A 13,955-nucleotide genomic window follows, 5' to 3' on the forward strand; every position below is an offset into this window, starting at 1 on the left:
CTGGAGAGCAGACGACGACAATACTTAACTTGAACGATACTCAACTTTCAAATAACATTTATAAGTTTGAATAACTTTGTTTATTTTTTATCTTAACAGTTCTTACATATTATAGAAGTTGCCTCTTCATAGGTTATTAATCATGTCTGTGCAAGGAGATCCAGAGTTAAGTGATTTAGTCGCACAAACTCTTGAAAACTCGGGAGTGTTAGCTAAAATCAGAGTAAGTAAGTGCCTACAGGTTTTAATATTTTTGTGTTTCGAGTATTGTAAGTGCACCTAGGCCTACAACTAACTAAGCCATAAAACCATTGTCAAGCTCACTTCTAAAATATTAATATGTTTACAGCCTCGACCTACTCTTTAAGGGTACAGTTTCTTAACTCAACTGGGCTATGCTAAAATCGATTGAAACTATCGATTCGATTAGTAAACTTTCGTGCGATTTTTTCACCATCAGCAAGTTTGGTTGGTTAGGTTAGGTTATGATAGTTAAATTTGATAATAAATATATTTAAAAATATCGATTATTAATCAATATTTTCAATTCGATAGTTTCAATCGATATTAGCATAGCCCATTTAAGAAACTGTAGGGCCTACCCTTTTTATATTCAACTCCACTGTAATATCGAACCAAAACTATGATTATTCTACTTTCCATTACCATAGGCCTACAATGCTTTCATGATTGATAGAAAAAAATAAATAGGCCTAAACTAACCTAACTCAACAAATGTTTCAAGCATAGGGCCTAATGTCTTTATCATATTAGGTACATTAACATATTGTGTATAGTTACTCACACAGCAATCAGCTAAACAAATCGTGCAGTTTCTTATCTGGGCCACCATATTACCAATTGAAAATATCGAAGTACTTAGGCCTAAGTTTATAACAATCAATAGCCTATAGGTAGCCTATCAATTAATTAAACCGTCAAAGATCCCTCAATCATTTTGTAGCCTAATGGCCGTTTTCACACGGCACGACACCAACACTGCGCCGCCCTGGTGTCATGGGAGTTGGAATCCTGTGTCACCAAATGGAACACTGCTTACACACACACCACGACACGGCAGTTGCCGTTGCCGGTTTTTACACAATATGCATGATTTACTTGATATTATAAAGTAAAGACCAAGACATGTAATAAATACTCCCGCCGCAGCAAACCTGCAGACTTAGCGAATTTCCATCTGCCTGATTGGATTTTAAATAAAATGTCTCCTTTAAAATATCACATTCATTCCCTATTTAAACAGAATTAGTTTAATGAGTACTTAGGTTTGCTGCAACAGGGAGGGTAAAAAAGTTTTTTTAATGTAAAATATTAAAAGGTACTGTGGTTTAGTAAGAAATTAATGTATTTTCGAAATTTGATCAAAATATGTTCATAAACAAGCAAACTACAACAGTTGACTTATTCTCCATAAGAATAACATGGGAATTTTAAAATTACAATTTTTTTGAATTTTCTCCGTAACAATTAGGCGCATAATAACGCTTCAATACACTAAATTATTTGTTTTTTAAGCTCTACAAAATGGTTTAAAAAGAAATTGTGAAATTTTGTGTTTTTAGGGTCAAAAATGGGAAAAACCTATTTTTACCCCATATAACCCCCGTTCCCATAGTCCGATCGTGCTGGTTCGCGAACTCATTCAAGTTTATCCTGCCTTACACCTTCAAACCAAATTTCATCAAAATCGGACAAAAATTACTCAAGTTATCGTGCGGATGGACACATATATATATATCTCTATAGATATATAAAAATTTGAACGAATGGTGTTTTTGGCCTCTGGGGACATCAAAATGAAAAAGTAAATCGGTCCCGGGCTTAGGTCTTACCATGAGACCTACGGTAATAGCTACTTCCCTATAGGGAAATTCGCTAAAAGAATGATATAAACTCAATTTAACATTTTATCATGCTAAAATATTGATGCTAAGTTATTTAGTTTATACTTAATAATTTTTGCACGACCTATTCGTCTCAAGATATTGAAAACCATCGTAAATAAACATGCATGTAACCCAGCAAAAAAAAAATTAAAATAAAAGCGAAATAAAAGACAATCTGCATTTAAAATTATCATATCACTATAGGCCTAATCCTTCTTAAACCTGGGCCATTATTTAATAGGCCTACTTAATAGTTGATTTTATAATTTTTAATCTCATGCCATATTTTACTGTGTATTGGGACATATTTGTCAGGTTCTCTGTCTTAATTAATTGACCAAACCGATATAGGCTAGACGTATTGTACAGTTTTGTGCTAGGCCTACAGAAAATGTTATCGAAACCAATGAATTCTATTGATAAATCTACTCCTAAGAAACATTAAAATATTGGGTAAACATAAACAAGAAAAAACATGTTTTTTAAAATTCACATAAACATTCTGAATAGTGAGTACCGGTACTCTAAAATATGGTTTTATGCGGCATAGAATAGCTTCTAAGGCTAAATTTAAGGGTTTGCATGGCAAAAAATGTCATAGCTTACATTTTATGTTTTAGAGACTGTGTTTTTTTATGATTCAAAAGAGTGTCAGACGTTTGATTAATTTTTATCCTTACTTACTTACTTTCTTACTTACTCCTGTGGCCATTGGAAACCTAGGTGGTTTTTGGCCTCGCCAACCATGTGCCTCCAAGCTCTTCTATCCTCTGCCAGCTCCAAGTCTGCTCCCTTTCCTCTCAAGTCCTTCGTCACCTCATCAACCCATCGCATTCTTGGTCTACCTAATGGTCTCCTTCCTTCTGGTATACCTCTGAGTACCATCTTTACCATCTCTCTCTCACTTCTACGGTTAATATGGCCCATCCATCTCAACCTCCTCACACTCACTCACTCCCATGGCCATTTATGCCCAAGGCGGGATTTGGCCGCACCAACAACTGCTTTCCATCTCTCTCGATCTTCTGCCTCTTCCACTTCTGCCCCCACTTCTCTGACGTCCTTGGAAACACTATCCCACCATGTCTTCTTGGGCCTTCCTAATGGTCGTTTCCCTTCTGGCTTTCCTATACTTGCTTCTTTTAGTAGTGAACCTCGTTCTCTCCGTAGTGCGTGTCCTGCCCACCTTATTCTCCTTGCTTTCACGTGTGCTACTACATCATAATCATTGTACATATTCCTTATCTCCCTATTATGCCTTTTTCTCCATTCTCCATTTTCTTGTATTGGTCCATATATCATTCTTAAAATTTTGTTTTCAAAAACAATCATTTTGTTTTCTTCTTTTTTATTTAAAATCCAAGTTTCAGCTCCATATGTTAATACTGGTCGAATTATACTATGATATATTTTTATTTTCGGTTTATGTGAGAGAATCTTTGAAGTCAACAATTTCTTCACTATTGCTGCTTGATATAATTACCCCTAGATATTTAAATTGTTCAACAACTTCAAAAGTATGTCCATCTATACTAATTTCATTTGTCCTCACTTCATTTGGCTGTCTCGTGAAGTGTATATATTTTCCCGTCTTCTCATCATTAATCTTTAGGCCCATTTTTTCTGATTTTTTTATGAACAGTCTGGTTAGCTCCTCTAGGTCATTTCTGTTTTCGGACAGAATTACTACATCGTTCGCAAAAGCTAGGATGTTTATTTTTGTTCCCATTTCTAAACCTATATTTGTTTGTCTTACTTGTTGGAGGGCTTCTTCTAAGGCTATGTTAAATAGTATAGGTGACATTCCATCACCTTGCCTTACGCCTGTTCTTACTTCAAAGCTTTCTGATAACTCTCCATCTATTTTTACTTTGCATTTTGATTCATTCAAGGACATTTCTACTAGTTTTATTAGTTTTCTGGGGATCCCAAACTTTTCCATCTGCTGATATATTCTTCCCCTGTCAAGGCTATCATAGGCCTTCGAAAAATCAATGAAAAGCCCATGTACTTCTTTATTGTATTCCCAGTGCTTACTAATAACTTGTTTAAGTATGTGAATCTGGTCCATTGTAGATCTCCCTTTTACAAATCCTGCCTGGTGATCCTCTATTTATACTACTTGTGTATTCCTCGAGTCGCTTTTGAATAATCTTTGATAAAACTTTATATCCATGACTGAGCAAAGATATTCCTCTGTAATTTCCACATATTCCTTTTCTCCTTTTTTATATATTGGCACTATTATAGATTCTTTCCATGTTTTTGGCATTTTTTCTTCGTTCCATACTCTACATATTATATCATGGAGTTTTTCTAGTGTAGTCCTGCCACCTTTTTTAAATAATTCTGCTACTATACCATCTTCTCCAGGAGATTAGTTATCCTTTAAGGAATTTAATGCTTGTTCTACTTCTTCAATACTTGGATTCTCAACAAGAGGTTGTACATCATGGTATATGGGGATTTCTTCATTATTGTCAATTTCTTCCCCATTTAGTAACTCCTCAAAGTGCTCTCTCCATCTGTTGGTCACTTCCTGTTTCTGTACTAAAATATTGCCCTCTTTGTCCTTAATGCCAAATGCATTTGCTGTATATCCACTTCTGAAGTGCCTAACACATTTATAAAAGTCTCTGGCATTTTGTGCTCTCTGATCTCTTTCTGCTTTTTCTAGTAATCCCTTCAAGTACTCTCTCTTTTTCTTACGCAGGGTTCTTGTGGTTTCTTTGTTTACTCTAAAATATTCTTCTCTATCTTCGTTAGACTTACTGTTCAACCACTTCTTTTTCCTCTCGCTTCTTTCCAGTATAGCTTGCTCACATTCTCCATCAAACCATGGATTCTTCCTTGCTCTCTTCTTTTTACCACAAACTTCTTTTGCTGTGTTAAGTATACTGTTTCTGAACGTTTCCCATTTATTTTCTATGTCTTCCATAATCTCTGTTTCTTCCGTGTCACCTAGAACTTGGAATCGGTTATGTAGTTTGATCCTAAATTCTTTAACTAATGTGGTTTGCTTTTTTAGTTTTTCTACTGCTAAAACTTCTGTAACTTGTTTGCTGTGGTTTATCTCCAGTGATATTCTTTGAGTGAGTTTGACAAGTATTAAATGATGGTCTGATCCACATTCAGCTTCTCTAATACTCCTTATATTTGACACACTACTCTTGTTTCTATTATCTACTAGCACATGATCGATTTGATTTCTGGTTCTCCCATCAGGAGACATCCAAGTCTCTTTATGTATATTCTTCCTTTGAAAGGACGTACTCATAATTCTGAGGTCTTTTGCCATTGCAAAGCTGCATAATCTTACTCCATTACTACTTGTTATATCATGTAGGCTCTCTTTACCTGCGACTTCTCTCCATATAGGTTCTTTTCCTATTTTCGCATTTGCATCTCCCATTATAATTTTCATATTGTAATTTGGTAACTTGTCTACCACTTGCTCCATCATTTCATAGAAGTCATCTTTCTCCTCTTCGTCCTTATCTTCAGTAGGTGCATAAAAAGTTACAATGGAAATATTCTTAAATTTACCCTTAATCCTAATATTGCACATTCGTTCATTCACTGCCTCAAAATAAATCACAGATTTAGCTAGTTTTTTACTCACAGCAAAACCAACTCCACCATAATATCTATCTTCATCACAGCCACTATAATATATACAATAATGCTTTGTGTTTATTTTGCCTGCCTGCGGCCATCTTGTCTCCTGTAAAGCAACTACATCCAATTTATATTTATTCAATTCCTCTGAGAGTATTTCACTTGCACCTGGCACAGCCAAGGTTCTTATGTTCCATGAACCAAATCGAAGTGATTTTTGAGGGGTCCGTTCCGTTATCCGTAAATCCTGTCCATTTTCCGAGGCTTGTTGTTGGTGATACGTAACATTGTGATTTTTCCGAGGCGGGTTGTTGGCCCAACGCTCAACCCCCAACCTGGAGGACCAGGAGTTTGTGATCAGAGTCTTCTTCTCCTAGGCCAATTGCTTTCACTGCAGCTTTAAGACGTTGGCCTGGCCTTGGTGTTAGATCAGAGTGTCCTTCTCCTAGCCTTTGGGCATCCAAGCCCTATCGTACAAGGCAGTACGGGCAGTGCTTATTTAATGGCGGCACTTCCTCGCCATGACACAACACTATCATCGGGCTCATGTGTATTTGCTGACAACAATCTTTATCTCAACCTCCTACTCTTAACTATTCCCACAATATCTGGTTCACCATATAATTCTTTTAACTCTCTATTTTTCCTTATCCTCCATGCATTTCCTTCTTTTACTGGTCCAAAAATTCTTCTCAAAATTTTGTTTTCAAAAGTAATAAGGCGCTTCTGGGATTTTTTGGTAAAAGACCAAGATTCTGACCCGTATAGCAATACAGGTTGCACTATAGTTTTATACATTCTTATTTTAGTGGTTTTTGATGGCAGTTTGCTTTTGAATAATTTTATTAAACTCCAGTATGATCTTTCTACTGCTGTGAGTCTGCTCTGAATTTCTATTTCTTCTCTATTATTGTTTGTGATCATCACTCCCAAATACTTAAAAATACTAGTTTTCTGGAACCTATAGTTTAATACTTCTAAGTGGTCTCCCTCGTCATCTTGCCTACTTATTTTCATGTAGTTGGTTTTGTTTTCATTTATTTGTAAACCCACTTTTCTTGCTTCTTTAATTAGTACTCCTGTTAGCACTTTGAGATTATTTTTGTTTTCAGCTACAATGGCTACATCATCTGCGAATGCTAGAAGGTTTATTTTATCAGTAAGTCTTGCCCCTCCTTCACTATTTCTTGTTTTCTTGAGAGCTTCTTCTAGTGCTATATTGAATAATAATGGCGATAGACCATCACCTTGTCTCACTCCGGTATTTATATTAAATGTATCTGTATATTCTTTCCCTATTTTTACTTTCCCTTTGGATTCGTTTAAACACATTTTTGCCAAATGAATAATTTTATTAGGTAATCCATACTTTTTCATCATCTTCCACAGTTTATGTCTGTTTATTGAGTCGTAAGCTTTGCTAAAATCAACAAACATTACATTATATATCTTTGTTGTATTCCTAATACTTTGAGGTTATTTGTTTTAGAATAAATATTTGGTCTGTTGTTGATCTCCCTTTCATAAAACCTGCTTGGTGGTCTCCTACTATTTCTCCTAAATGGCATTTGAGTCTGTTTAAGATAAGTTTTAGATAGTATTTTGTATGTTGTATTTATAAGGGATATACCTCTATAATTTTTGCATTCTAGTTTGTCCCCTTTTTTGTGCAGTGGGACTATTACTGATTCAGTCCACTCTTTTGGCATTTTCTCGCTTTTCCATACTTGAAGAATCAGTTTGTGTAGATGGATGAAAAGTTCTTCGGTTCCATTTTTCATTAATTCTATTGGGATCGCATCTTCACCAGGAGCTTTGCAATTTTTTAATGTTTTTAAAACATCCTTTATTTCTTGTATTGTGGGCTCAGCACAAGGAATTTCTTTGATTCCTTGATCTTCTTCCTCCTCTGCCAAAACTTCATCTTCAATATTCCTTGCTTCATCTTCATTGCAGTTCAATAGTTCACAAAAGTACTCTTTCCAAGTTTTTAAAACTTCAGTTGGCTCACATGTTACTATTCCATTTCAATTTTTCACAACTATTACATTTGGTTTAAATCTTTTTGGAAAAACCTAATTCTTCTGTAGAAGTCTTTAGAGTTATTTTGGTTGCAGTCCTGTTCTGCTCGTAATAGAGTGTTGTTTACATACTTTCTTTTTTCTCTTCCTAGTGTTTTGTTTACTTCTTTATTTAGGAGTTGGTATCTTGCCTTTGACTCCGCCGTGTTATCTGCAAGAGTTTTATTTTATTTTTATTTATTTATTTTATTTTTATCCTTAGAAACTACATTTATAATAGGTCTAAATATTTAATTAAAATTAAATAAAATCGCAAAGACCTACTTAGAAATCCAATGAATTGTAGCTTACCTTTTGGGTTGTTATTAATTCAAACAGTTTTCACGCAGTTGGAATATTACTTCAATTAAATATTACTTAATTCAAGTTTTAAAACTAAAACTGAAAACATAAAATTGACGGGAAACATCCAGTTAAGGATAATTATTAAAAGGGTTGACTTGTTTTGATACTAAAAGTTAGGCTGTATGTTATGAAAAAAATATTTTTTTTATTTCATTATTGGACACACAATAGTTATTTGTGTAACTGGTAAGCAAAGTGGCACTTCGCTGCACACGAGAGCAATGCGGAATGATCTCGAGTGCAGCAAAGGCCTTTTGCACTCGTGTTACACATTACATTTTTCCTGCAGTCACTATAAAGCATATAAATAATTGGTCTTATTTATGGTCTTATTCATGGTTAGGTTAAACCCAAGCCATGAACAGAATGGGAAATACTGCATCAGCTGATTGTAATCGTAGTATCTTTAAGTGTTACCGTACTTATTTTCAAGAGTACAGGTATAAACAGTTATGACCAGTATAAAGACATAGTAAACAAGTAGATTGTTCTTCAAAATATGCCAATAAACATTTTCTTGCAGTTTTGTAACTTTCTTACTTACGCGCCAAAAGGAAAACAGTTCATACGCTCGTTCATACTTCTTTCTTTATTTTTCAGGTAACAGGTTTAATGAAACACGTTTTCAGTTCCTGCTATTTCTGATCTACCATTATATTCACAATCACTTTCACTGAGTTTATTATTTTTAAACATGTTAGGCCCTTATTCATCTCCTACACTTCAGGTTGTGTTCACACCAAGCGTAGAACGAAAATAGAACATAAACTATAAACACAAAATGACAGGTTAAATCGTAGTTATAATAGTCAATCAGCTGATCATAGTATTATTATCTTTAAGTGTTGCCAACCTATTTCCAAGCGTACACAGATTATGTGCATAATAAAACCACTCTGTTTTGTGTTGTTTGGTTGGAATCCTGATGTGCGCAAAAGTATAAACCGTACGACAAAATATAAACCGTACAACAAAGTATAAATATGCAACAATTAGCAGTTTTCTGTACTATAAACAGAACAAGGAAGCCAACATTGTCGGGTGACTGTAGGAAGAAGAATGTTCCCGGACAATAAAACCTGCAGAAGAAGCTTTCGGTAGCTGTATTAAATCATTACTTATTTTTAAAATGAGGTCAAATCATATTTTAAGTTGCAGATTTAGTTTTCCCACCCTTGTAAACATTAAAAGATATACTACACACTATATCTAGCAAAAATGTTTTAAACTATTTTTTTTTGGAGCAATTATTATTTTTATTTAAATACCCTAATATTAGGTACTTCCCCAAGTCAGATTTTGGTAGACTTTTTTTGTGTTGTGTGGAGGTATAAAAGTAATGAAATCCGTTGAAAAACCTTTTGAAACAATTTTGTTGAACCTCCACTATATTTTTATCTTTAATTACCGGACTATTATGGCTATGGTAGATGTGTAATACCATTAGTATACCGTCAATTTAAAGAAGCAAATTTTATCAAGCTTTGTCCTCCCCCATTGCAAACGCAAAGCTTGAGTACAACTGCAATAAGCATTTTAAACTTATATGACAACCCCGTACGAAGGACGGGTACTCTGCTAGTGGAGAATAAGTCAACTGTTGTAGTTTGCTTGTTTATGAACAAATTTTGTTCGAATTTGGTAAATACATTCATTTCATACTAAACTATTAAGATTTTACAACAAAAAACACTTTTTACCCCAGCCCCCCGTTGCAGCAAACCTAAGTACTCGTTAAACAAATTATATTTAAATAGGGAATAAAATGTGATATTTTTAAGGAGACATTTGAATGAAAATCCAATCAGGCAGATGGAAATTCGCTAAGTCTGTAGGTTTGCTGTGGCGGGGGTATTTTTGTTTTCTTTGTGTAGCATTTTATTTTATTTTTATGAATGACACCTTTAAATGAATAAAGAATTCTTGTCTATTGTTTATTACATTAGTTGTATTTATATCTAATATGGCAGATCGAAGATGGTGGCCAAAAACGCGTTCCCTATTGAAATAAAGTACTAATCACCCAATAAATATCGGTGGTGGTTCCAAGTCAATTTCTCAAAAAATGTGCATAAAAGTGCAAGTGGTTACTTTTTTCAAAATTTGTTGAATTTTGCAAAAAGCTGTCATTTGTAATCTAGATTTTAGGGGTTTTCCGAGTACCCATTTTGGCCAACTTTTAGTATGTCACTCTGCACACCCAACACTACAAAATAAAACCATAAAATGTTTTCTTGCAATTTTTTTTAGGTCATATCCTGTATTTATGACTATGATGAGACTATATGAATCAAATGAAAATGTAGACCCTACCTATTGGAATAGGCTATGAAAGAAAATGTAGTTTTATATTAATTTTACCCATTACCTACACTGATAATATTTAAAAAGTCTTATGTGAAATTTGTAACCAGGCAGAACTCAGAGCTAGCGTCTTTTTGGTGTTAGAAGAGCACGAAGCCTTCAAGGTAAGTGTCATGTTGTACATTGGTATTTATACTACTAACCTTAAAATAAGCAAGCACATGCGTTTTCATATAAGACCATCTATTGCGGACAGAAACAGGCCTGCATTGCCACAGGTGCAGATTGGAGAACACTGATGTGACCTTGGTACTGTGGGATTTGTACACATGTTTCAATCTGCAAAAACATTTTTGATCAAAATCATATGAGAAAGACCTTTGTTTGCTCGTAAAAGATTGTGTCAAGGTATCCCTTAAATAATTGAAACTATGATAACCCACCATATTTTAAGAAAGTCTAACAGATTTCATAAACAACATGCCCATTTATTCCCTAGTGCAATTTGTCCACCTCCCTCAAGAGTTAGCCTATTATTAGAAACTAGGGGTTAGGGGTAGCCTACCTGTGCGATTTCGCACAAAATAAGATTTAACTTCCTTTTTGCATGAACAAATCACGAATCCATTCAGTTACTAAAGTAGCTTAATAAATATTTAGATAAGTGATAAAAATGTATGTAAGCTGAAATACACTGCTTTCGACTTCTCTGTGAAAATACGTTGGTTAGGATTTACACTGTTTCTGATTATCTGACAATCCTTGTGGCATCAAAGTATTTGAAGCTTTGCCAGGGCACGAAGGCTTTGGTTGGTCTAGTGTTACTTTGTAAATTGTTTCTGTGTATTGTATATGGTACAAAGGTAGGCAACAAGTGTCTTGTTAGTCTAAAAACAGAGACGGTGGACATTATGAATTTAGGAAGTAAAAATCATTGGACCTTGACTCAGTTCTTATTAATATTTGCACATTTTTTTGACATTCATTGATTATGCCTTCTCATGTCTTGCGTTAGCATTACGAAGTTGTAAAGTTTAAGACCTACCTGGTGTCGTAGGAGACCCGGAAGGTACCAGGTTAAGGAGGGGTTTAACGTGTACACATTAGTGATAAGGCTTTTAGGAAAGTCAACGGGGGAACTGCAATTGCCGAGAACAATCGTCACTAATGTATACACGTTAAACCCCTCCTTAACCTGGTACCTTTTTCAAGTAACTACCAAATCAAATCAAATTATCTTTATTCACTTTATACAATTTAAACATAAATAGTGTCAAAGCTATTATACAAATTAGGCAAGCTTATACAATTTGAACTAAACAAGTTAACTATAAAATTTTACAATTATTTTAGAATGGCTAGCTATCACATTTTTTGTTTAGAAAATCATCTATACTATAGGGAGCCAGATTAGTTAAAATTATTTTGGTTTCTTTAAAAATGCTGTGTTGTTTTGATCTTTTTTTTAGTGAGGCAGGCAAATTTCTTATAAATAAATTGCCGATATACGAGTACAAAGGCTTCATTTTTTAAACTTCTAGCCAATGATGACTTTTTACAGTAAGATTGTTCCACCTTGTATTGTATAATTTATGGAATACTTCAGCGTTTTTATCTTTACAAATATGCTGAATAGTTTTTAAAATATACTAACTATACACTGCAAAAATTACCATTTCTTTAAAGTTTTGTTTACTGACTTCTTATCCTTAAAATTTTCAATAACTCTAAAGGCCTGTTTTTGTAGTTTTTCAACATCTTTTTCAAATTTTTTGTGCTGTCCCAGCATAAATTATGATTTCTATAAGCGATATGAGTGTATTATTTTTAACACAGCTTTGTCACATAGATAAGTAATTGATCAAAACAAACAAGCGTGGATTAATTTTACCAACTAAATAATTAATGTGTTCATTCCAATTTAGATGTTGATCAATTATTGAGCCTAAAAATTTGGATTTCACTTTTTATGGTATTGTCCACTTTAATAAAATATTCCTTTAGTGAACTCAGAATAGCGCTTTTGCAGATGTCACTGTTATTACTTTTTAAAGTTTGACATGAATATATCATCAACCGATGATCCAGTCCTTAAAACCATAAAAATTGTACAGATGCAGGGTATTTGCAGCTCCTGGATGGTAATTAGAGAGTTAGGCCCTGGGGCTCTTTAAAGTTTTGCATTTCTTCATAAGATTAACTTGGGAAACAAACATTGTTATTGTTTGTATATTACTTACTTAAAAGTCTTTGTTTAAAATAATTTGTTTAACATATGTTGTCAATAATAATTAAGCAATGATATTGATTGTAAACAGTTATAGAATAAAGAGAAACAACTTGAATGTTAAAAAATACTTTTTACTTTTTATCAAATTAAACATGGCGCAGTCGGTAAAGATTTGATTAAGAATTATATCAGAAGAATATACACAGAAATGGAATTTAACAAACCGGATATCCTAAGCCTTGAAGGCAACTTGGAGGAAAATTTTAGGACATTTAAAGAAGAAGTGGAGATATATTTTATAGCCACTGAAACCGAAAAGAAACCTAACTCTATACAAGCAGCAAGGCTTAAAAACCTACTAGGAAAAGAAGCATTGAAAATTTATAAAGATTTCAAACAAGATGAACCAGAAACAGTAAAAACGATATTAGAGACACTAGAGAAGTATTGCACGCCAAGGAGGAATGAAATCATGGATATTTATAAGTTTTTCAAAAGAAAGCAGCAACAAGATGAACCATTTAATAAATTCTATTCGGACCTAAAAAATTTAGTCAAACCATGTAAATTTGAAGAACAAGAGGAAAAACTGTTGAGAGCTCAGATAATACTGGGATTAAGCTCAAAAAATGTCCAAGAAAAACTTTTGAGAGAAGATCTAAAATTGGAAAAGGTAATAGAAACCTGCAAAACGATGGAGTTAACTGAACAAAATATGAATGAAATCAATGAGAAGAAAGAAGTACTTCAAATTACAAATATTCATGATGAGAAGAAAGAAGTTCATCAAGTAACTAAAACCTTTGCTGGGACACGTAAGTTGGAGGAGGACCAAACAGGTAAAAGATGTTTTAAATGTTACAGATGTGGTGGTAGTCATGGAAAACAACAATGTCCAGCTTGGGGTAAAATCTGTAGTAAATGCAAAAAGTCAAATCATTTTGCAAGTATGTGTAGGACAAACTTAAATATTCTTTCTAATGAGAAATGTAACGAAGTAACTGATCAAAGTAGTAGTTCTTTTGTGCCTAATTGCCAAGGCTATGAGATTAACACAGTTTGTGTAATTGATTCCATTGGTAATCAAGAAAAAGCTTGGTATAAAAGTGTTAAAGTTGAAGGGTTCAATGTAAGAATGAAACTTGATACTGGGTCTGAAGTAGACATTGTCCCATATTCCTTTGTAAAACTAAATAAACTACAAAATAGGATGAAGAAAAACCTAAACAAACTAATTTCATTCGGGGGGTTTCAAATAAATCCAGTAGGATACATAGATGCACAGATTGAGACAGAAAATAAAATGGATGTTGTAAAGTTAGTAGTGGTCAGTGGAGAATGTACTCCAATCCTAGGGCTGAAATCTTGTCTAAGTTTAAATTTAATAAAGAAGGTAGATACTGTTGCTAATGGTTTATCAGTAAAAGAAGATGAAGAAAAATTAAAAATTTATAACAATTATAAAGATGT

General features: G+C 33.8%; 1 protein-coding gene across 2 annotated transcripts in view; it reads left to right on the forward strand.

Annotated features, from left to right (window-relative positions):
* LOC129004245 (centrosomal protein 43-like) overlaps positions 1-13,955 on the forward strand; it is a 91,535-nt gene continuing 77,580 nt past the window's right edge. For both annotated transcript variants that reach the window (XM_054432738.1, XM_054432746.1), the window contains exons 1-2: positions 1-223; positions 10,366-10,419. In XM_054432738.1, the coding sequence (XP_054288713.1) occupies positions 143-223; positions 10,366-10,419 (135 nt within the window). In that variant the 5' untranslated portion in view covers positions 1-142. The remainder of the gene's footprint in view (positions 224-10,365; positions 10,420-13,955) is intronic.

This window comes from Macrosteles quadrilineatus, unplaced genomic scaffold (assembly GCF_028750875.1).
Source record: "Macrosteles quadrilineatus isolate MER2022 unplaced genomic scaffold, UCM_ALF_1.0 Scaffold_1__1_contigs__length_201487025, whole genome shotgun sequence".
Taxonomy (NCBI): Eukaryota; Metazoa; Arthropoda; class Insecta; order Hemiptera; family Cicadellidae; genus Macrosteles; species Macrosteles quadrilineatus.